The sequence below is a fragment of the Canis lupus genome, chromosome 21, assembly GCF_011100685.1.
Source record: "Canis lupus familiaris isolate Mischka breed German Shepherd chromosome 21, alternate assembly UU_Cfam_GSD_1.0, whole genome shotgun sequence".
Lineage (NCBI taxonomy): Eukaryota > Metazoa > Chordata > Mammalia > Carnivora > Canidae > Canis > Canis lupus.
In genome coordinates this window covers 13,924,066-13,947,102 of record NC_049242.1, presented here as the reverse complement: position 1 = coordinate 13,947,102, position 23,037 = coordinate 13,924,066, and the positions used below count along the sequence as shown (strand labels likewise).

Sequence of the window (23,037 nt, the reverse complement as noted above, 5' to 3'; positions counted from 1 at the left end):
TATAGACTTCTTACTGTGTCAGAGCCATACTTACACCATATTTCTTGACCTAGGCTTTTAATCTTCACAGAGTGACTTAAGAGTAAGGGAAAGTAAAAAATAATTCATGATAACTATGGTAGAATCAAAAGAGCAAGGCACAGTGATGAGTGTTAAGAAACCAGAAACCAGAGTGTGGTAGCTAGTAGGCCCTAGTAATGACAAAATAGCCAAGATCCCTAGGACTCTTTCTGTGGAGAAATCATGACTTGTCTTTTTTGGTTTCTGTTTATTTTCTAAGTCTGATTTCCAGCCTTCCTACCGTTTCTATAAGGTATCTTACATTGTCCCAATAAATCCCTTTTCTACTTCAATTACACAGAATTGGTCTGTTATTTCCAGTCAAGAACTATTTCTAGACTAAATCTCTGTCACATTAGAAATGGTCTCGACAAATTAATTCCAGAGGCTAAAAAGTTAAGTTTATGTATACTAATAAATCAAGTACATTCTTAAAATGCTTAAGTAAGTATGACCTCTTTTAAATTTGAAATCGAATCCCATAATGCAACTATTTATGGAAATTAGAACTCAAGTCAGTTGGAATAAATTTTTTTATCTAGTAATTGACACTTTAGATAAGTTAGGAAATAAATTATTTTAATTTTTAAAAAACTAAAAGCTAGTAAAATGCTATGCTGTATCCAACTAAGTAACTGATTCCTATATGAAATTTTAATGAAGATTTTGTATAAAATTTGGCAAAAAAATAATTTTAACACCTCAATTATGAACAATATCAGCTTCAGAGAATTTAATCAATATTTTCATAGTACTGTGCATGTCATGACCTCTTGCTTCTCCCTCCAGTCTCCTGGTTTTAAAAAACATTAAAACTCTAACTCTTCCCAAACTTAAACTTCAATCTTTGACATCTCCTCAGATTTCTATATCCAACTATATACTTCACATATCCACATGACTATCTCAAATTTCACACTTCCAAAACCAAATGCCTGGTCTTCCATCCCAGCACCAAATATAATGCTTTCCTAGACCTCTCCATCTCTGAAAATGGGAATGCTATACTTCCCGATGCTTGGGGAGAAAAAAATTAGTCCTCCTCAAGTCCTCTATTTTTCTCTTCCCTGACACCCAAACTATTAGTAAATCCCATCGGCTCTACCTTCAATATCTAGAATCTAACCACTTCTCACCACTCTCACTGCTGCCACACCATAATCTAAACCACAATCATATCTATCTGGAATATTACAGTAAATCCCGAACTCATCTCCATTTTCTTCTTTCCATCCTTTCAGTTGATTCTAATAAAGCAGAGTTGATCATTCCAGAATAAGTCAGACAACATCATTCTCAAAATCCTCCAACAGAATCCTAGCTCATTCATAATAAAAGTTAAAGTATTTATAATGACCTTTAAATCCCTACATAATCTGTCCTCCTACCATAACCAAGGTAATTTCCTGCTATTGTCTCTCAACCAAGAGTGATGGAGTCCATCGCACTGGATTCCTATTATTCCTGGAATAACCTAGACATGCTCATACCTTAGGGCCTTTGCACTTACTTACTCTTTCTTCCACAAATAGCCATGTGATTCATTCCTTTAGCTCTCTCAAGTCTTTACTCAAAAGTCTTCTTAGGGTTGTACTAACTCTTCTATTAAAAATAGCAATCCTTGGGCAGCCCAGGTGGCTCAGCCATGGTGGTTTAGCGCCACCTTCAGCACAGGGCCTGATCCTGGAGACCTGGGATCAAGTCCCATGTCCGGCTCCCTGCATGCAGCCTGCTTCTCCCTCTGCCAGTGTCTCTCCCTCCCTCTCTCTCTCTCTCATGAATAAATAAATAAAATCTTTAAAAAAAAAAAATAAGCAAAAAAAGCAATCCTTCCCTCCCTCCCTCCATGTTTTTCTCCAAATTACATGTTTGTATATTGCTGGTAGCCACCACTTAACTATAAATTCCATGAGAGCAGGAATATCTATCTTGTTCACTGATCCATACCCAGCATCTTTATCAGTGTTTGACACATCAGAGCTGCTCCATAAATATATGTTCAATTAACAAATAAAGTAATGAAAAGCTTCAGATATCATATCATAAAGAATAATTGTATGAGTAACAATACATTTTTTAAATGGTAGTTTTAAATTTCTCAAAACAGATGAAATGGAATCAAGAATTTTTTTTTAAGATTTTATTTATTTATTCATGAAAAACACAGAGAGAGAAAGAGAGAGAGAGAGAGAGGCACAGACACAGGCAGAGGGAAAAAGCAGGCTCCATGCAGGGAGCCCAACATGGGACTCAATCCCAGGATCATGCCCTAGGCCGAAGGCAGCGCTAAACCACTGAGCCACCTGGGCTGCCATGGAATCCAGAATTTTAAGAGAAAGGCTGAAGTATAGGAAAAAAAAAAAAAACAAAAAAACCTAAGAATTCTTCTACATTAAATACTAGAAGCTAAGTCATGTTATTAACACAGATCCATATTTTTATTATGTTAAATTTTCAAAGTATTGTATATCATAAATTTTTTTCATATTATCCTCAGTAATCTCAAAAAAGGAGCAGGACATGTAAACAAGTAAATTTTGCATGTTTTAATAGGACTAACAATTTTAAATGATGCTGTTTTGATCATTTCATAGCAGTAAACTCCAAGAGATTTCTTGGCAATGCAGTAGAATCATTAACCTGATGTACTTTCCTGACCTCATAAATCACATTCTTCGATGCCCTGAGCTTTTGACACAAAGACCCTGAAAACAAAAGCAAAATTCCTGCTATATTAACTATAAAACACTGCAACCACAAGAATCCTTTTTAAATGAGTATCTTTTTTTCAACACTGTTCATCTAAGAATCCAATGAAAAGCAAAAACAAAGAAAATATTAACGTAATTATCTTGCCAAAATCTCAAAGTTGACCATCAGTAACTTAGCTTTTCCCTCATTCACCAAATTATATTAGCTTCTGTTCTATTCCATGAACTCTACCAAGTGTTCAGATTAGAGGAGTGAACAAGTAACAGCTTGCTCTCCCTGCCCCTTCAAGATTCCCACTATTCCTAGTCCCTAAGTCTCCCTCCCTGAATAGTTCCCTTAACTTTGCCCATATCTTTGTAGACAGATCCTTCATTAAACTCTGAGAGGACTTTCTGTTAGTTCTAGGACTCTTGACTTGACACTCTATCCAAGAGGAGGATTTGGCCTTAGGTAAGAGGAGGGATAGTTTACCCACTTTAATAAAAGGGAAGGCAGGATATGTGGATATAGATATAGATGGGTTAGTATATTAACTGGCAAAATATTAGGAAATTTTCTTTTGATTGTTTTTATTGTCTCAATAAAAGGAGAAGAAAAGTCAGAAGACAATGTTGAAGAATGTGAGGTATATTGCATTTGAGGAGAAAGAAGGTATGAAATGTTCCCTATAAGAACAAGAAAGTGAACTGTCCAAGAAAATAATAGCCTTTCTGGGCATAAATTTAAAGTGAAACCCATTAACAACGTTGTGTATTTCTTCAGCTGCATTTGGCTGCATTGGTGCAGGCATGGAATATACAGAGATGGACTTCACCAGAAGTTGGATTTTGCCAGCAGATGGCAGAACAACGAAGAAACTGAAGGTATATGCAAATGGTTAATTATAGCAATGAATCATGTATTCTAAGTTGGGTAAGGAGGGACATGAAGACTTATGGTAGCTACAGACCATGAAAATGCATAAGGCTGATGGTTTAGCAGTGCTTATGGGATCAAAGAATAATGATATGGGAAGCCTTTTAGGGTTAATAAGGCTAAGACTAACAGAAAACTTAAAACTCAGCTTTCAAAGACCTGTTTCTCTTTGATTACCTATTGTTTCTTTTCAGACACCACTAACAAATCCACTAGCTATTTCCACAGAGGCCTGGCCTGACAGAAATGAAGGCCATCAATATGGTTCAAGCCTATGAACAAGCAAGACTCTGCATTCCTCACCAGAGATAACGAGCCTAAGACTCCATCTACTTTATGTCAGCTCTGAGCATGCGCACAGCTCCTCTCCTTGTCCTGCAGATGACCTCCTGATATCAGGGGCCAAATTCTCCTTCATTTTAATGTTAAGTCTGCACCTCAAAGTTAACATGGGATGTACGTTTGCCCAATATGCATGTTTCATTTTTCCTTATGAATAGTGATAAACTTCCCTGTCCTTTTCATCAAAAAAAAAAAATATATATATATACACACACACACACACACACACACATATATGATCTCAATCCCTATGATTATAAAAATTTGTTCTAATCTCAGTCAGGGGCAACAAATTTGAGCCAGCATCCTGTCTCACTTGATTGCCTCTCAAATAAATCTTTTCCTTACTGCATGTTTAATATCTCAGGGTTTGGTTCTGCTGTGTATCAGGGCATATGAACTTCAGCTCAGTTACATTACTATTTTCCTTCATTCAATATGCAGAGTTACTATTCCTCCTCATAATTATCCATATTCATAAAGTCATTCAATTAGCTCACCTCCTTCCATGTTAGAATTATAAATACTCAAATTTGGGAAATGGAAGTATCCAGCACAAATTTGGTTTAGTACTTGCAGAGAGCTTTTAAATATGTTTAATTTTCCATATTTCCAGAGGCTCCCATTCTAAAAAGTTTTAAAAATTAGATTTTATGAGACGAATGCCAAAAAGAATGTAAACATGTATCCAGAAAAATCCAGCACCTAAAAATAATCAGGTTTTATTCATGTATTAGTTTTCTCAATTAATGAAATCCAAAACTCACCTTTATAATTATAATCATTGTCCTATTTTGATCAGTTGAAGAGCTCTTAAACTCTTCTTCAAAGAACTTTTACAGTGGAGCACCTGGGTGGCTCAGTGGGTGAGTATCTGCCTTTGGCTCAGGTTGTGATCTTGGGGCCCTGGGATCAAGTGCTGCATCAGGCTCCCTGCAGGGAGACTGCTTCTCCCTCTGCCTATGTCTCTACCTCTCTCTCTCTCTGTGTCTCTCATGAATAAATAAATAAAATCTTTAAAAAAAAAAAACTTTTGCAGCAACTATTTCTAAAGCATGAAGCTTGTTGCTCAAGTAATTGTTTATTTTCAAGTGGCTTATTTTCATAACTCAAGGTTTTTATGAAAGTATTATTTAATATTCAGTATAATTAGTTTCTATAAGCTTAAAAGTGCTTTAAACTTCTAAGGATCCATGATTAAGGCATTTTATAAGAACTGGCATGCCAACTAGAGTTTTGTGGTTCTAGGTATATTTGATGACTCAATTTGCATATATATACATATACCCCTGTAAAAAGAATATTAATCTTATGATTTCATGAAGGTTTATCATTTTGACAGCAAACTGGAAATTGAATATAAAATAGAATCCAAAGACTCAGAAACTAGAAATCAGGGAAATTTATGCTACATGGTATATCTATCAGTTATTACTGGAATGTTTGGAATTCCTAAATACTTTAAAAAGTTCCAGGGCTGGGCACCTGGGTGGCTCCAGTCTGTTAAACATCTGCCTTCAGCTCAGGTCATGATCTTGGGGTCCTGGGATCAAGCCTGCATGGAGCCCTGCATTGGGTTCCTTGCTCAGTGGACAGTCTGGTTCTCCCTCTCCCTCTCTCTCTCTACCTCTTCCCTCCAACCCCCCACAATCCTGTGTTCTCTCTCTCTCTCATAAATTAAAAGTTATTAAAACATTTAATAAATGTTTTCTTAAGCAACTCTTAGGACCAACTAGTGTAAATAAACTTAAATAGATCAATGCTCCTCATTCTCCACCACCTCTATCATTTGCCAGGAACCAGAACTAACAAGATGAAAGGGAAGCCTTTCCTTGAGATATTTGTCAGATAATTCCTTTTCCATTGCTCCTTTTTGTGGTTAATCCTTTTCAACATTCAACACCAAATTTGAAAAGAGTATGAAGTTAGAAGCTACATTGAGATCCATGCCTCAGTATAATGGAATCGCATAAAACTTACATTACATCATGATCTGCAAGCAAAATGTATAAATCTTTATTTACTGTGTCTGTGGCTTATCCAGCTGCTATAGAAACTGTAAATCCCTAAAGCCTACTCCTCTTCCTGGTTATCTCTCTCTAAAATAATGCCCAGTTATATGGGAGTAGATAATTCTGGAGGTGGACGGGGTGGGGGGCGGGGGCATATGGTTCATCTGCCATCATAGCCATCATAGTCTTAGAGGCAGAAATCAGTTGGTTCATTGGATCTAAATGCTGTTCTTGGGCTCCTCTTGTCCTGGAACAACAGCCCTGTCAATCTGGTCATTGAGTTTACTGATGGCCTCTCATGGAGAGATATTTGGTGGGACCTGAAGTTCATTTTCTTGGCCCAGGGAAAGCTCCCAGATGCTCTTTCCAGCTGACAACACTTGCCTTGGGCTCTCCTGGCACTATTCCTACATTTCTCCCAAAGGACATGTTATAATTTCAATTCAGCAGAGACACTGACCAGAACTTTCCTGAGATGCTGACCTAATGCCAACAACTGCCTACCTTCAAATTTCTTCCTAAGTAGTACAAAATAAAACCCTACTTGCTTAAGCTTTCTATTCCTTTCAGATGAGTACATTTCTAACTAAAGAATCTAGCACAGTATGAGGCATGCAGTAACACTCACTTATCCATCCACTCATTTAATAAGTATTTATTTAGTGGCTATTACGTGCTAGGCACTAAGCTAATATAACAGATATAGCAATGAATAAGACAGGCAAAATGGTTGCTCTTATGGCATGTACATTCTGGTGGAGAAACTCATGCAAAAAACTCATAACAAAATTTCTCATAGTAATCCATACAGTCGCAAAAATAAAGCAGGTAATGTGATAGATATGACTTGGGGGTGGGGTAGAAATGGGGAATGAGATAGAAAGGCATTTTAGAGAACTAGACCTAAATGATGACATAAGCCAATAAGGCAGATTTGGGTAGATTTAGGTAAAAAGGTACTCCAAACAAAAGAAAAGCAGGGTGGCTCAGCCGTTGAGTGTCTGTCTTTGACTCAGGCTGTGATCCCAGGGTCCAGGATGGAGTCCCACATCAGGCTCCTGCGGAGAGCCTACTTCTCCTTCTGCCTGTGTCTCTGCCTCTCTCTCTCTCTCTCTCTCTCTCTCTCTGTCTCTCATGAATAAATAAATAAAATCTTTAAAAAGGGGGAAAAAAGAAAAACAAATGAAAATATCCTGAACAGCATTTAGGAACTACAGTGTAGTATAGTGAGTAAGGAAGAGATGAGATGAGAGGTAGGCAGAGGAAATGGGGAACTTTACAGGTGAGAATTTCCAATGATGATAGATACTACTAGAAGGTTTCAATAAATACAGAGTATTTAAGTATTTTTTTAAAGATTAATTTATTTATTTGAGGTGGAGGAAGGGCAGAGGAAAGGACAAAGGAGAAAAAGAATCCCCAACATATTCCCTGCTGAGCATGCAGCCTGACACAGGGCTGTCTCAGGGCCCTGAGATCATGACCTGAGCCAAAATCAAGAGTCAGATGCTTTTTGGCTGGGCCATTCAGGTGTCCCAAAATAGAAAGAAGTTAAACATTTTCAATGGGGCACCTGGTTGGTTCAGTCAGTATAGCATTGTGATTCTTGATCTCTAGGACATGAGGTCAAGCCTCATGTTGGATGCACAGAGAGATTGCTTAAATAAATGTATTTTTAAAAAAATAATAGACATTTTTAAACAAACAGTGCAATAATATGAGTTTGGCCAATTCGAGTAATTCCCTATGATTTTATTGTTTAATCCAAATTACCTAAGTAAGTGCTTATCACTATTGTACTTAACTTGTTTAATGTCTGTCTCTCTTAGATCATGAACTCCATAAAAATAGATCCGCATGTCTCTTGTCACTAAATCTGCAGATCCTAATACAGTATCTCTTAGGTAGTAGGAGTTCAAAATATACTTTATCAAATGAAAGAAATTTAATGATACTATATTCCATGACAGCAGACAATGTGCTACACACTTAGAATCAGAATCAGTCTGATTGAATTAGAATCAGTCCCTGCATTCAAGAAGCTTACAATCTACTAAGAGAAACTAACACCTAGTCAATTAACCATAATACATGTAATAACTGGTGCCCTGTAAATATGAATAAATACAACAACATAAGGAAGAAAGGAACTAATTCTGCTTAAAGGTAAGGAAAGTATTGAGGAAGTTTTTAACCAAGAAAGTAATAAATATTCATTTCCTTTAAATGAATGTTTACACTAGGAAAAAACATTTATATCATGTTCTATTAATTTTTTTACTTCTATAATTCAATAGGACATACACTTTACTGACAAAAAATTTTTAACATATTCTTATATTATTTCAAGACATCTTGAAAAGCTTATTCTTCAAATAATATTTTAGAAATTTCTCTATGTTTTTAATATTATATATATCAAATCCTCACATCTGAAAGTTAAATTCAAGGTTAAAATATTCACAATATTATTATGCTAGCTATAGGAACACCTAGATGGGGAACCTATTGTGTTCTACTTTTTTGCCAGCTGCCATATATTAATGACAGTGATCATAACTAAATTTTTATTTATTACATACTTAGCAGAAATCACCCTATTCTTTCATGTTCTCAACAAATTTAGGGGATTTCATTACCTTACTCTGTATAGAAGTCTCATATGCCATCAAAGTAAATTAATTTTTTCTTATTTCAGCAATAGCACAAATAAAAACATCTTTCATTTAAAAACAACCAGCCTTATAAGCATCCAAAGTACATAAATTTAGTTAAATGGTGCCATCTGGTGACATAAATCCTGCAGCAAATATACAAAGTCCAGACCAAGAATGGCATCCAACCCTTTTGATGGCATCCAATGTAAAGTGTCAAATTTAACTTAAGATATACTCAGTCCCACGTGACATGAAACACACAATTAATTACACTTAGTATATGGCAATTCAACAAAAAGGCTATAATAAGGATTGTGAGGTGGAAGAAGTACCTTGAGGGTACTTGGAGTACCTTGAGGGCACAGTTTATGCTTACCACTTCTGTTTCTCAAGTTTACCTTCAAATTTAAACAAGTCTTTGGAAGAGACTTAAGTTTAATATGATTCCTTATCTAATTCCTACAGGACATTTTAAAAACATAAATATCAAGAACATCTTGAACCGCTGTTCTTGTCATATCCATTTCCTCACTCTCCTTCTGACTTCTATGAATCAGTATAATTTTTATCACCTCAAATGCCACTTCCCTAAGAAAGCTTTTCCTGATTCATTTGCTCATACCACCCTCTCCTTCTCCTCTGCAGCATTTATCACAATTGTAAACATAAACTATGCAATTTTGCTTAAAGCTTATCTCCCTAGCATATATCACAATGCCCAGTAGTATTCAGTAAATATCTTTTGAATGAATGGATGGATGGAAAAAAATGTCCTTTTCTATCCTATTCTTACGCAAATCCTATCACTCACGAGATATTTTATAGAAATGCTTTCCTAGCAACATCAATCTACAATGATTCCATGCTTCTCTGAATGCCTACAACACTTTGGTCTAGTCTTCAGAGTTTAGTCCTTGATTATATCCTGTCTTGTACTTGTTTGTATGCATGTAAATATTACCTTCCCAATTGACCTTAACCGCCTTATGGCTAGGGACTTTGTTTTTAGTAACATCCATCTGCATATGTCCATGAAATTAAACACTTCATAAATACTTCATTAATTATAATTACTCAATTGCAGTAACTGGAATACCTGTATTCTTTTTACTTAAATGAGTATTGTAAACAAATAAGTAGAAACATAGTAGAACTTAGTATCTAAGAATCTAACATGCACTGCTTTGACCAGTCAAGATTTATTTGAAGGTGCAGGACACGTAATAATATATCTGTTTTACTGGAGCACCTCTTTAAGGCTGTATGTGGCAGCAAGCAAGCACCTACTGACTGAGCCTCCTACGTGCCAACGGCATCATCTATCTCAGTGTAGCTTTACTATTTTCTATCCATAGCTCATAGGTAGAAACTACCATCAAGTATCCAAAGGAAAAAAATCATTTGAGTGTTTAATATATACTATTGTACTTTAAAAAGAAAATTAGATGCCATAATTATATTAATTAATTTATGGGTTCTTAAAGTGCTCAAAATATATCCCAGAATAATAATGGCTCATTATACTTGTTAAAGATTAAATCAAATATTTATAAAACCCAAGAATAAAGAAAGGCCACTGTCATATCTTACCAAATTTATTAATAACATTCACTTACTTTCCTTGAGTAGCCAGATATCTAATCATTTTAAACACATGTTCTCAAACTTTAGCATGCCTCAGAATCACCTGGAAGGCTAATTAAAACACTATTTGCTGAACACTACTTGCAGAGTTTCTGATTCAGTTGATCTGAGGTAAGGCCCAAGAATTTACAATGTTAACCAAGTTTTCAGGTGATGCTGATGCTGCCGGTCCAAGAACCACACTTTGAGAACTGAGAACATCTGCTTTGGAGGATTAGAGCCAAATTTTTCCAAATTCATAATAACTGTGTGGACTTTCACACCAAAATCTATTTAAAAAATTCCTTTGACTATCTTATGATCAGGTAACAAAAATTATACAGTATGATGAATAATTAAGACCAAACTAGCCATGATGTTTTATATAAATGTTATTTTGAAATAAAATATATTAGAAAAAAATTATATTGTAATTACTGTAATGAAAAATACACTTTTTTTTTACTCAAACTAAACTGTGATAAAAACTTTTAAATGCATGGATTTAGGTTACTTAATGTATTAAATTTAAATAACTAATTGCATACCTAATGTCTCTGTTACCCATAAAGGCAAGGACTATCCTCTCCTCTATGGTTTACTGTTGTATCCCCACTGCCTAGCACAATGTCTAATACATAACAGGTATTTTTAAAATAATTATTGAGAAAATAAATAAATAAAATGTATTGAAAGCCTACTGGTATTAAGGTCCATATACTAGGAATATAAAGGTTACTTAGATATAACCTCAACTCATAGCTACTCACAGTCTATTGAGGGGACAGAAATATATTCACTGTATCATAAGCCAATAAAATAAATATTTTATAGTAATCTGAAAAAATGCTGTGAAACATAATAAAAGGTCTGGCTAAAGCTACTATCAAGTAAGGACATGGCAGAAGGCTTCAACAGGAGGTGATAAATCCCAATATAGTAGTATATCTCCTGTGGATCCAGGTATGCAATATATCCCAATATATAGTATATCTACCATATCACCTCTGTAAGTTCATAGGGTTCTACATTAAGATTTATGGAAATGAAAGTATTCTACTCTAACACAAAGTCTGACATGTAAGGGATAAGCATTTTTCTAAGCTCTTGCTACTGACAAGGTTTTAAGGAAAATATCACTTTACTGCCCATTCTCTTCTAAATCTTTCCCCAAAAGTCCCCCTCAAACACTGCAATGAAATAAATGGAAATATGGAAAGAGCCCAGATGTCCACTGATAGACGAATGGATAAAGGAGATGTGAGATAGATAGATATGACTATATATATGTGTGTGCATATATATATTAGCCATAAAAAAATGAAATCTTACCATTTGCAATGACAAGGATGGAACTAGAAGTATTATGCTAAGTGAAATAAATAAGTCAATCAGAGAAAGCCAATGGTCATATGATTCCATTCATATGTGGAATTTAAGAAACAGGATCATAGAAGAGAGGGGAAAATAAAATCAGAGAGGGAAACAAACCATAAGACATTCTTAACACAGGCAACAAACTGAGGGTTTCTGGAGGGAAGAGGAGTGGGGGGATGGGGTAACTGAGTGATGGGCATTAAGGAGGGCATGTGATGTAATAAGCACTGGGTGTTACACAACTGATGAATCAGTGAACTCTACCTCTGAAACTAATAATACACTATATTTTAAATGAATTTAATAAAATGCATTTTTAAAAAAAGAAATAAAAGGAAATAAAATCAGATAAACAAAATTAACAAGATTTTAAAAGGAATTGAAACTCATTAAGTATATATACATAGTTCTGTCCACAACTGAATAAGTAATGAATAAAGAACAAAAAGTTTTCAATAAGGTATAAAAACAAAGAATATTTGTGATACATATCTGCAAATGAACTGACCTATTATATTATTAAAATACTTTTTACATATAATTATGGTGGTAATATAAATCTTTAGGTATTCAGAGGAGATCTGGAAGAGAAGTATCAAAATATGTCCATCTTCCTCTTGAATGAAGAATAAATGAAGAATGAAGAATAAATGAAGAATAAATGAAGAATGAATGAGAATAATGAAGAATAAATGAAGAATAAATAACCTAACAGAGTATCTTGAAAATCTGAATGTTTTAGCCACATTAAATGAGAGAGACCTAAATTAATTTGTAAGATAGCATGGAATTCCAATTCACTTATTCAAAATCTGTACGATTAATAATGTAATCATATAAAACTATCCTTGAAAAAAACATTTTCCTTAGTTATACCACAAGATGTCACCCTAAGCCCAACATCTAAACGTGCAGCATCTAGTATATTGCTGTTTTAGGTATTTTTCTTTGCACATTAATGAACATGCATTACTAGCTTTTTAAAAGTTTGTCTTTTTTCCACTGTTAACAATAAATAGAAAATTAAATCAAAGGATACAGAAACTGTAGAAGCAAAGAGGGAGAAAGTTAATCAAACAGCTCATTATTCCCCATGCTTACATATCCTATTTACCATAAGAGGAATGTATCTTACCATAGGATTTTATATTCTTCTTTTTCTTTATTTTTAATTTTTAAAGAATGGACACATATTACTTTTGCAGTCAGATAAAGTTCTACTTTATTTTTTTTAATTTTTATTTATTTATGATAGTCACACAGAGAGAGAGAGAGAGGCAGAGACACAGGCAGAGGGAGAAGCGGGCTCCATGCACCGGGAGCCCAACGCGGGATTCGATCCCGGGTCTCCAGGATCGCGCCCTGGGCCAAAGGCAGGCGCCAAACCGCTGCGCCACCCAGGGATCCCCAAGTTCTACTTTAAAAGTTAAAAAACACAATACCTTTGCCATCACTTTCCACCCTATCACAGAATCCATTTATAAAATGCTTTAATGCACTATAATAATGGTCAAAATTATGTAGACAGAATTCTGTCCTCACAGATTGTACCACCTAAGTACATGCTAGTGTTTGAGGTTTTTTTTTTAAGCATATGATGGAGGACCACAGAAGAAGGCTAGTATTAATTTTTGAAGTGATGCTTTCCATCAGCCAAGAGGTTTGGTTTCCTGGTAATATGATACTGTAATATTTGGTACTGTAATATTTATTGCAGTATATCTTGTATTAATAATATTTAATTTACTATCCATTTGTGCTGGAGTTTCTACATTATGATTCCCTTCTATTTCTAGTTAACTGAGATTTATACAAGGTATTTTTTTTTCAATGTATTGGCTATCTGAATATCAGAACAATGGGTGAAGCCACTATGTTCTGTTACTTGTAACAGAAAAAAAAAAGGCAGGTGGTGGGATAGCAGTTAGTTCATCCAAACAGAAAGTTATAGACCATAAACAATACTCTATTTATCAATAGCTCCCTGCTTTTCCTTTTATGATAATCTAATCCATTTCAGGATGCACTGGGCTACATGGTTTTTCTTCTTTTGAGTCCTTAAAGAAAATACAGAGTAAGAACACTCAAACATTCAATAATAATAAATTAGCAATCAGTATTTAGCAATACATACAGAATTGAAATGAAAATTATGTTTTGTTGTATAATGTTGCTCTATTCTTTACGGTCTGATTTATCCCAAAATGGCTTTTAAAGACTAGCCAAAGCAAATCCATCCATTCAAAGCTGGACACCAGGATTACTTACATAATAGCTTTTTACAGATTATTGTTGCCTTTCATTTTATTAGAGAAATTCAAACTACACTATCGGCTTTTTGTCAAGATATTTATCACTCACCCAATACAATGGCAAAATTCAATTCTCTATCATTCATTCACACTTTTATTCCTCATGTAATGATACTGTGATACCAAATGGTGACATTACCAAAGTATAGTGAAATTATCTAAAGCATCCAACAATACTCTTCCTAAAGCAAGCTCTCAAAAATTCAAACTCTCAAAAGACTTGGTCATTCTCCACAAAACACATCAATCACACAAACCTACTTAGAGATATTGCTGTTCAGTTAATGGCCTTTACTAATTATCAACTAGAGGAAACTATTAATTTTTAATTAAGAAATTTGTAGTTTAAAAATGTGGTTTAAAAATACTATTCTCTAATGATAGGATTTACTTAAATTCTGTAAGACTCCATTTAGAGTTGTTTTTATTTAATACCAGCTAAGATGATTATAGTTATTTGTGTCATTAATTCTTACCAGCCACAGAAAAATATTTTAAAGAAATTAACCCACAGGCAAAATAATCCTATAAAGCTTTTTACTTCTATTTTTATTCAGTAGATGAATTTTAAATTTTCAAAATTTAATGGTTTTTTTTAATTATATTCACACCCTAAGTGGAGTTTTTGTCAACAAATATAGACATGATAAAAACAGATAAAATATTTTCAAAATTAATCCTCATAACCCCTCATAATTACCCATTTTTAGGTTTTATATCCATAACCACCAGACCAGAAAAAGTAATGATAATATCCAGCAGACTCTGTTATTCTTTAAAATGAACTATTTAAGCATAGTAAAATATAGTATAATTGAGTTGGGTTTTTTTATTATTTAGTTAGTTGATTGTTTACTTAACTGAGATTTTCATCAATAAACTTTTCAATTTGGATCATAAACTTTCATAAGAGAAGCAAAAGTTGAAAAGAGTATTTTAATTTTGTTTTAAGAAGAGAGTAAAAGGAGAACTATGATTCTAACTCAATAGAAATGACCCATTGTTTTTGTGCTAGCCAATACCTTCTCTAGAGGAAAGCAAATTCCTTCTCCAGCATTTGTCCTCAATTTTTTTCACAACTAACTACTTAGGTCTCTTCCTATGTAAACCTTTCTTCCTATATAAAACAGTTTCTTTCCATATTTATATTTTTAATAACCAACACTTTTTTTTTCTATTTTATAAAAGTTATTTTATAGGCTAGCCTTAAATAAGAAAAAAAGAAATCTTTCCTTCCACTGTCAAGGAAAATTACTCATTTTAAATTTGGTTAACATTAGTTTTTTTGACCACATTACTTAACCTATTAAGCCCAATTCTGATCATTAAAATGATAAACAAATGTTTAATACATACCCAGCAAAGCTTGGAATAAGCTGCTCTTAAAGATACCCATCACCTTTTTAACAGCGTCTTTCAACTGCTGTTCCTCTGGTTTCCTTAATTTTTTGCAGTATTCTTCCAGTAATGATAAAGCTCGGTCAGTATCTGAAAAACATGATTTTAAAATTCTATCTCATAGTTCTAGAAAAATAGAAATCTAATATTAAACATGAAATATATGCAAAATAATATATATAACTTTTCATTATAAAATACATTTATTTTTTTTAATTTATTTTTTATTGGTGTTCAATTTACCAACATATCGGGATACCTGAATGGCTCCGCTGTTAAGCCTCTGCCTTTGCCTCGGGGCGTGATCCCGGAGTCCGGGAATCAAGTCCCACATTGGACTCCCTGCATGGAGACTGCTTCTCTCTCTGCCTATGTCCTCCCTCTCTGTGTCTCTCATGAATAAGTAAATAAAATATTTTTAAAAATAACAAATAAAATAATAATAAAATCCATTTAATCAATTGATTCTCAATAATATTTTTATTGATTCTTGCCTAGTTCTTACAATCATAGCCAACATATGGTTGTAATTGATGAATGAGAAGTTCCAACATAAATACTGGTTTATTTTTTTCATTATATTAATAAGATGAAAATTAAATAATATGGCTTATGTGATAAACCTCCACTCCATCAATTTTGTGATTTCTTTGCTGAATCAAATAATTTTTGAATAGTGTACAAATACTTCCTCAACTTCTATGCTAACCACAGAAACGACTTCTATGTTAATTACAGGGACATAATATACTTTATTTGAGAGAGACAGAATGCACACACACATGAGTAGGGGTTTGTGAAGGAGATGAAAAGGGAGGAAGAGAGAGAATCTTAAGCAGACTCCATGCCCAGTGCAGAAGCTTGATGTGGGGCTCAATCTTATGACCCTAAGATCATGACTTAAGGCCAACCCAAGAGTTGGACACTGACTAAGCCACCCAGGCAGCCCAACATAATATACTTTTAACTTGCAATTGCATTATTAACATTTTCTTTATCACTTCTTTTTAGCAAAACAATAAATGAACCCCTGATCTGTAGCATTTGTAATTTCTGAGGTGTAAATATTCCCACCACGGCCAATTTCAAGATGCCAAAGTAACGTCATTGAACACAGACTTAGGAAGATACACACCAGCACATCATTACATAGCTTTAACACCATACACATACAATAGATGCAAATAACCTCAAGAATATACATGGCATCAAATGTAGAAACATATTAGGAAGTGGTGAGCTTTGAGTATGTATTACTTTTATTTTTAATATAATTTATTTAATGTAAGTTTACATAATTTAATTTTTAAATGGCTATGTTTAAATCACCTAACACGGGGATCCCTGGGGGGCTCAGCGGTTTAGCGCCTGCCTTTGGCCCAGGGTGCGATCCTGGAGTCCTGAGATCAAGTCCCATGTCGGGCTCCTGGCGTGGAGCCTGCTTCTCCCTCTGCCTGTGTCTCTGCCTCTCTCTCTCTATGTCTATCATGAATAAATAAATAAATCTTAAAAAAATAATAAATCACCTAACAAATTTGTTGAAAATTTAACAATAGGCTCTTGCAAGCTAGTGAGAGCCCATTCCAGCACACCACTGCTTCCAAAGTAGCACTCTCTTCTGGCTTCGCTTCCTATATCATAGCTGCCTCTTACCTGGTTCCTTCTCATTCCTCAAGCATCTAAACATCTGGAGACTCCTCTCTATTCTTATATCTAGGTAAGTTTAGCTAGTCCCCTGCCTTTAAATATTATCAGAATCCTCAAGACTCCCAGGTTTGTATTTATAGCTCAGATCTTTCCCCTCAATTCTAGATTCATATCCAACTATACATTCAACATTTCCATTTGGATGTCTAATAAACATCCCAACTTGTCAAAACTGAACTCCAGATCATACCTACCTTTACTGTTTCTCCTACCGTGTTCTCTCTCTCACCCTTCCAATTTTTCAGCCCAGAATCCTCGGAGTCATCATTTATTGTTCTCCCTTTCTAATCCTCTACATCTAATCCATCAGTAAATTCTTTTGGCTCAAACATTAAATACCACCACTATCTTTTGCTAGTGCTACCACTCTGGTCCAGTCTACCAACATCTACCCCCTGCACTAATGCAATAACCTACTAGTCTACATGCTGCCACCTTTGCTCTCATGCAGACTTTTCTTAAACACAGCAGCCAGAAAGATCATAAGCCAGATGATGTCATCCCCAACACAAACCCTCCAGTGATTCCTCATCTCACTTAGCAGAAGACTACCTGTCTAATTTCAGCTATTACTCCTATCTTCTTGCCCAGTCTACTCCAACCACAGTGGTCACTGCTCTTTCTCACATCTAATAAGAACTCTTTTACACTAGGGCCTCTAAACCCACTATTCTACCTAAATATTCTTCCTTCAGATACCTATAAAGCTTGCTTGTTTACTTTTTTCACATTTCTGCTCCTATACTACTGTATCAATGAGGTCTTCCCTAATTTTCCTATATAACATAGCAAACCTCAAGCTCACTCCATTTAAAGAAAGGAGAATTTCAATAGGCAATAGCAAATAGAGAAGGATGTCACATAACAATTTTTTTACCTAAAAAGGTTATAAACATAAATGAATGTGGATGTATAGGGAGTCCTCCAATTTTAGAATAAGACATAAACATATGCTAATATATTTGCAAAGAACTTTAATTTTTTAAATGCTTTCATACTTTGCAGGATAAAACATTTTATTTAAATATAATATTTAAACTATCTGAATCAAGAACAAATATTTGAATCCACATTTTGACAATAGTTAAAAAATCAGCAATTTCCCTGAAATGATAGTGGCTTACTGACCTCACTTGTGGACCCATTCCTAATCACTACTGTAAGTAATCAACAACACCATAAATACAGTATGCCTTCTTCAGTACCTATATGTATCTTTGGGCTCTAAATTTCTGATTATCTCTAGTGCCTCAAGGTTTAGTCTTATTCATCCCTTCATTTGTTAGGTAGTCTTTGAAAATCTACTAAGTAGCAGACATCTTTTCTTTTCTTTTTACAATTCTAATTTTTAAGCTCTTTTTCACTTCTGTGTCACTTTTGTAGGTATTCACTTACTCTGATATTTTATTCTTGTAAGTGGCAATTCTTAAAATTGTATCAACAGCATTTCCATAATCACACCTATGAATGTAATTTGCTAGATAAGAGGACTAATTTACACAACACGTATTTACTTAGTAACTACCCAGGGAAGACACTGTATTGATTCAGAACAGCTAGATGTTCTCCAACCAACAGAGATTATGCTTCTCATCTCTGTTGATGAAAAATCTGGGGGACGCCTGAGTGGCTCAGTGGTTGAGCATCTGCCTTTGGCTCAGATCATGATCCCAGTGTCCTGGGACCAACTTCTGCATCGGGCTCCTCACAGGGAGCATGCTTCTCCCTCTGCCTATGTCTCTGCCTCTCTCTGTGTCTCTCATGAATAAATAAATACAATCTTTAAAAAAGAAAAATCTGACACACAAAATAAGATGCTAGAATATATGAATACTAAAAAAATGGTTAATGCGGTCATGTTTCTCTTAGACAATTGAGGCTTTTGCATGACAGCGTCTAGTGCTGGAATTATGGCTGCCCTTCTTGCTACTTTTGATTATCAGTAATGATTACCTTCCTGTGTCAATTCCATTATGTCCTTTATCTCTCTCTACTTACATTCTTATATCTTATTAATGAAAACTTGAGCTTGAGGGTAATCTAAAACTAGGTACTTTTGCAAAGGTGAAAAAATTAAGCAAAAAATAAAAAAGACAAGATGACAAGGATCCTGTTGTACAAGACAAAAATCCCTAATCAGATGTTGACAAATTGAATAAAGTAGAAAGTTGAGATAATTATCCAATACAGCACTAATATTTTAATTGATACCAGTTATAAGTAGAGAATTTTTCACCTGAATTGCCAATATAATTACCTTAATTCTATTTTCTTCATTCTTAAAAAAAAAAATCTATCTTCATATGACTCCTCAATGTGCTAAAAGAAGGAAACTAAATTTGATTACCTAAAGACAGGCACAGGAGAGGGGGAATCATTTTTTTATTTTTTTTTATTTTTTATTTTTTTGGGAATCATTTTTTTAAAATAAAAAATTTTTTGCAGGAAATATGTAATGCAAAGGATATGGTGACTGTTATATAATTGGAATTATGGGTAATCATGTGTCTCTTAATTAAAGTTCAACTATTTGGTTTAAGAATAGCATTGCCAGAAGCTATAAATAATTTGGGACATGCAATTTAAATTTGAAACAGTAAATGACAATAGTGCTAACAAATGTACTTTTAAAAAGAAGGAAGAACTGACAAAATTATTTGCCACAACTTAAAAATAGAAAAATTATAGAATATATGGTATTGTTAAGAAAACTAAGTTGAGGGCACCTGGGTGGCTCAGTGGTCCAGCGTCTGCCTTCCACTCAGGTGGTGATCCCAAGGTCCTGGGATCGAGTCCCACATCGGGCTCCCCACAGGGAGCCTGCTTCTCCCTCTGTCTACGTCTCTGCCTCTCTCTGTGTTTCTCATGAATAAGTAAATAAAATCTTTTAAAAAAAAGAAAATCAAATCAAATGCTAAGTCTATAAAAAGACTTCAAAACAGCTAGATATTCTCCAAACCAACAGAGATTATTATGCTTCTCATCTCTGTATAAGAAAAATCTGAGGGATGCCTGGGTGGCTCAGTGGTTGAGCGTCTGCCTTTAGCTCAGATCATGATCCCAGGATGCTGGGATCAAGTCCTGCATCAGGCTCCCCATAGGGAGCCTGCTTCTCCCTCTGCCCATGTCTCTGCCTCTCTGTCTCTGTGTCTCTCATGAATAAATATAATCTTTTAAAAAAAAAAGAAAAGAAAAAGAAAACTAAGATGAAAGTATAGTAGAAGAAAAGGTGAACTTAATACAAAAATCTTGGAAAGTCATTAGAATAATGAAATTCCTTTACATAAATTTATGCAACATTTCTTACAGTTTAAAAAGAATTTTTACATGCATTATCTTTTCTGATTCTCACCACTAAGAACTCATATCATGTCTAGTATACATGAAAATGAAATCCATAGCAGCTTGTCCAAGAGCACAGAACTACTAAATAACAGATTTGGAGCTTAATGCTAAAGCTTTTAATTACAAGTATAGCATTCTCTCTACACTACCACCCTTAATCCTCCAGAAATAGAGTTGAGTAAATTACTATTAAAAAAAAAAAAAAAAAAAGAGATCTCAGGGATCCCTGGGTGGCGCAGAGGTTTGGCGCCTGCCTTTGGCCCAGGGCGCGATTCTGGAGACCCGGGATCAAATCCCACATCAGGCTCCCGGTGCATGGAGCCTGCTTCTCCCTCTGCCTATGTCTCTGCCTCTCTCTCTCTCTCTCTGTGATTATCATAAATAAATAAAAAATTAAAAAAAAAGATCTCAGAATCAGACATAAATTGTACCAGTGAATTTTAGAATCTAGTGCTAAATGTTGAATTACTAATTTTCATGAGTTTAATTAACATAAAAATTCTATTTATAATATATAAATAGCCCTACCTTTAGAAGTCTGGGAGATCAATAATAAGAAGTTCTTTCTTTCATTTATCAGCTATTTACTAATTATCTATGTTCCAGATATTGGAAACTCAGTATAGGCAATATTCTACATTCTCAGAGATTTCTGAATGAAAGTAAAGGTAATTAAACAGGAAATTTAAACAAAGCAAAAGATTAAAATAGAGTGTAATAGTGCTATGGTGAGATACCAGGTACCATGGGAGGAAAGAAGCTAATGTCAGTAGAGACCATTTTACTTTGGCCTTATACTCAAGGAAGAATACTAGGCTCTGGAAGATTTTTTTTTTAAGATTTTATTTATTTATTGAGAGAGTACATGCATGCAAGCAGGTGGAGGGGCAGAGAGAATCCTCAAACAGACTCCCCACACAGAGCCTGACTTGAGGCTGGATCTCAGAATCTTGAGATCATGACCTGAGCTGAAACCAAGAATCTGACGCTTAACCATCTGAGCCAGCCAGAAGCCCCCTGAGATATTCTATTATACACATTTTGCAAATGAGAAAACTAAACTGAGAGTACAAAATAACTTGCCCAAGGCTACACAACCAGTGAGTGCTGAAACCAGGATTCAAATCTGATTTGGCACCAAAGCCTACTCTAAAATATTATACCATACTGAAATCTAACTTACTGGGAAAAGATCATAGTATTTCTTCTTTCTGTAATTGCTTGTAGCAATTATACTTCACTCTCTACCCCCCCCCAAAAAAAAGTTTTACTATACTTCAAAAAACATCTGTTGATATGGTATTTTCCCTGTTGAAACAAAAAGATACAAATTTTTACTTCTACCTTTCAGATAAGCCATGTTTTCAGATTTTCTATAGAATTGTTGAAGAGAACAATGGGGAAATTTCAATGTTAAGTAGTAATAAATAGAAAGGAAGACAATAGCAATTTTCACCTTCAGCTGAATATTGAAATATACCTTATTCCAGAGTTAAAACTTGGAACTTGAATTGTGGAAAAAATATCTGACCAGTCTTAGAGCAGATCTAAAGATTGCTATATTCTGTAAATACCGGTAAGCTTGTAAATTACTTTAGTTAGCATCAATGAAAGAGATAATACTCATAAAAAATGTTACCATAATCTATTTTTTTTAAAAGTACAGTATGGCATTTCCTGTCAGTAAGTAGATGTGTCCTTGCCATATCGGAGCAGGCTTGCTCCAAAAGCTGACTAGGAAGCTAGACTCAGACCACTGATAGAAGGGGACTCTGACTTTGAACCAAAGGAAAAAAAATATTCTGATTATAAGCATTTGTATATCACTTTCCTACTTACAACTTTTACATGGGCTAGATATTTTTATTTGGCCATCACAATAATAATCCTAAAAGGTGAGTATTATTAGTACAGTCATGTTTTAAGATAAGGAATTTGAAGCTCATTCTGTCAATTTTCTTTAGATAACTTAGCCAGCTAATGGTAAAGATTACATTCCATCCCTAGGCTCTTCTCCACTGCACTGTGATGCCATTCATTTGTTCCTATAACACCACACTCATATAATGAAAAGAACATTGGATGAGCTTCTGGTCCTAATTCTATCACTAACTTTATAAAAGTTCATATACATTATCTTATTTGGTTTTTTTAAGATTTTTATTTATTCATTCATGAGAGACACAGAGAGAGAGAGAGAGAGAGAGAGAGAAAGAGGCAGAGACACAGTTAGAGGGAGAAGCAGGCTCCATGCAGGGAGCCCTATGCAGGACTCCATCCCAGGACTCCAGGATCATGCCCTAGGCCAAAGGCAGGAGCTAAACCACTGAGCCACCCAGGGATCCCCTACATTATCTTATTTGATGTAGAAAAGAAATAGCATGTATTAAGGAGAAGGGAATATATTAAACCCCTTTTAGAAAAGGAAACTGACGTTCAGAAGAGCTACATGATTTTCATAAGGTCACCTGGTGGCATCTTCATAAGAAGGCATGTAAACTCTTGTACATGTAGGAGATTGGCACTTTGAGATACTAATTTTTTTTTCTCTCCCAAAATTTGCCCATGTTCTTTCTT

The 23,037-nt window shown here is 34.7% G+C and overlaps 1 protein-coding gene across 12 annotated transcripts in view; it reads right to left on the bottom strand.

Annotated features, from left to right (window-relative positions):
* Positions 1 to 23,037, bottom strand: part of DLG2 (discs large MAGUK scaffold protein 2) — a 1,987,603-nt gene that overhangs the window by 1,931,631 nt on the left and 32,935 nt on the right. For all 12 annotated transcript variants that reach the window (XM_038568427.1, XM_038568453.1, XM_038568428.1 and 9 more), the window contains exon 2: positions 15,367 to 15,498. In XM_038568427.1, coding sequence (XP_038424355.1) covers positions 15,367 to 15,406 — 40 coding nt within the window. In that variant the 5' untranslated portion in view covers positions 15,407 to 15,498. The remainder of the gene's footprint in view (positions 1 to 15,366; positions 15,499 to 23,037) is intronic.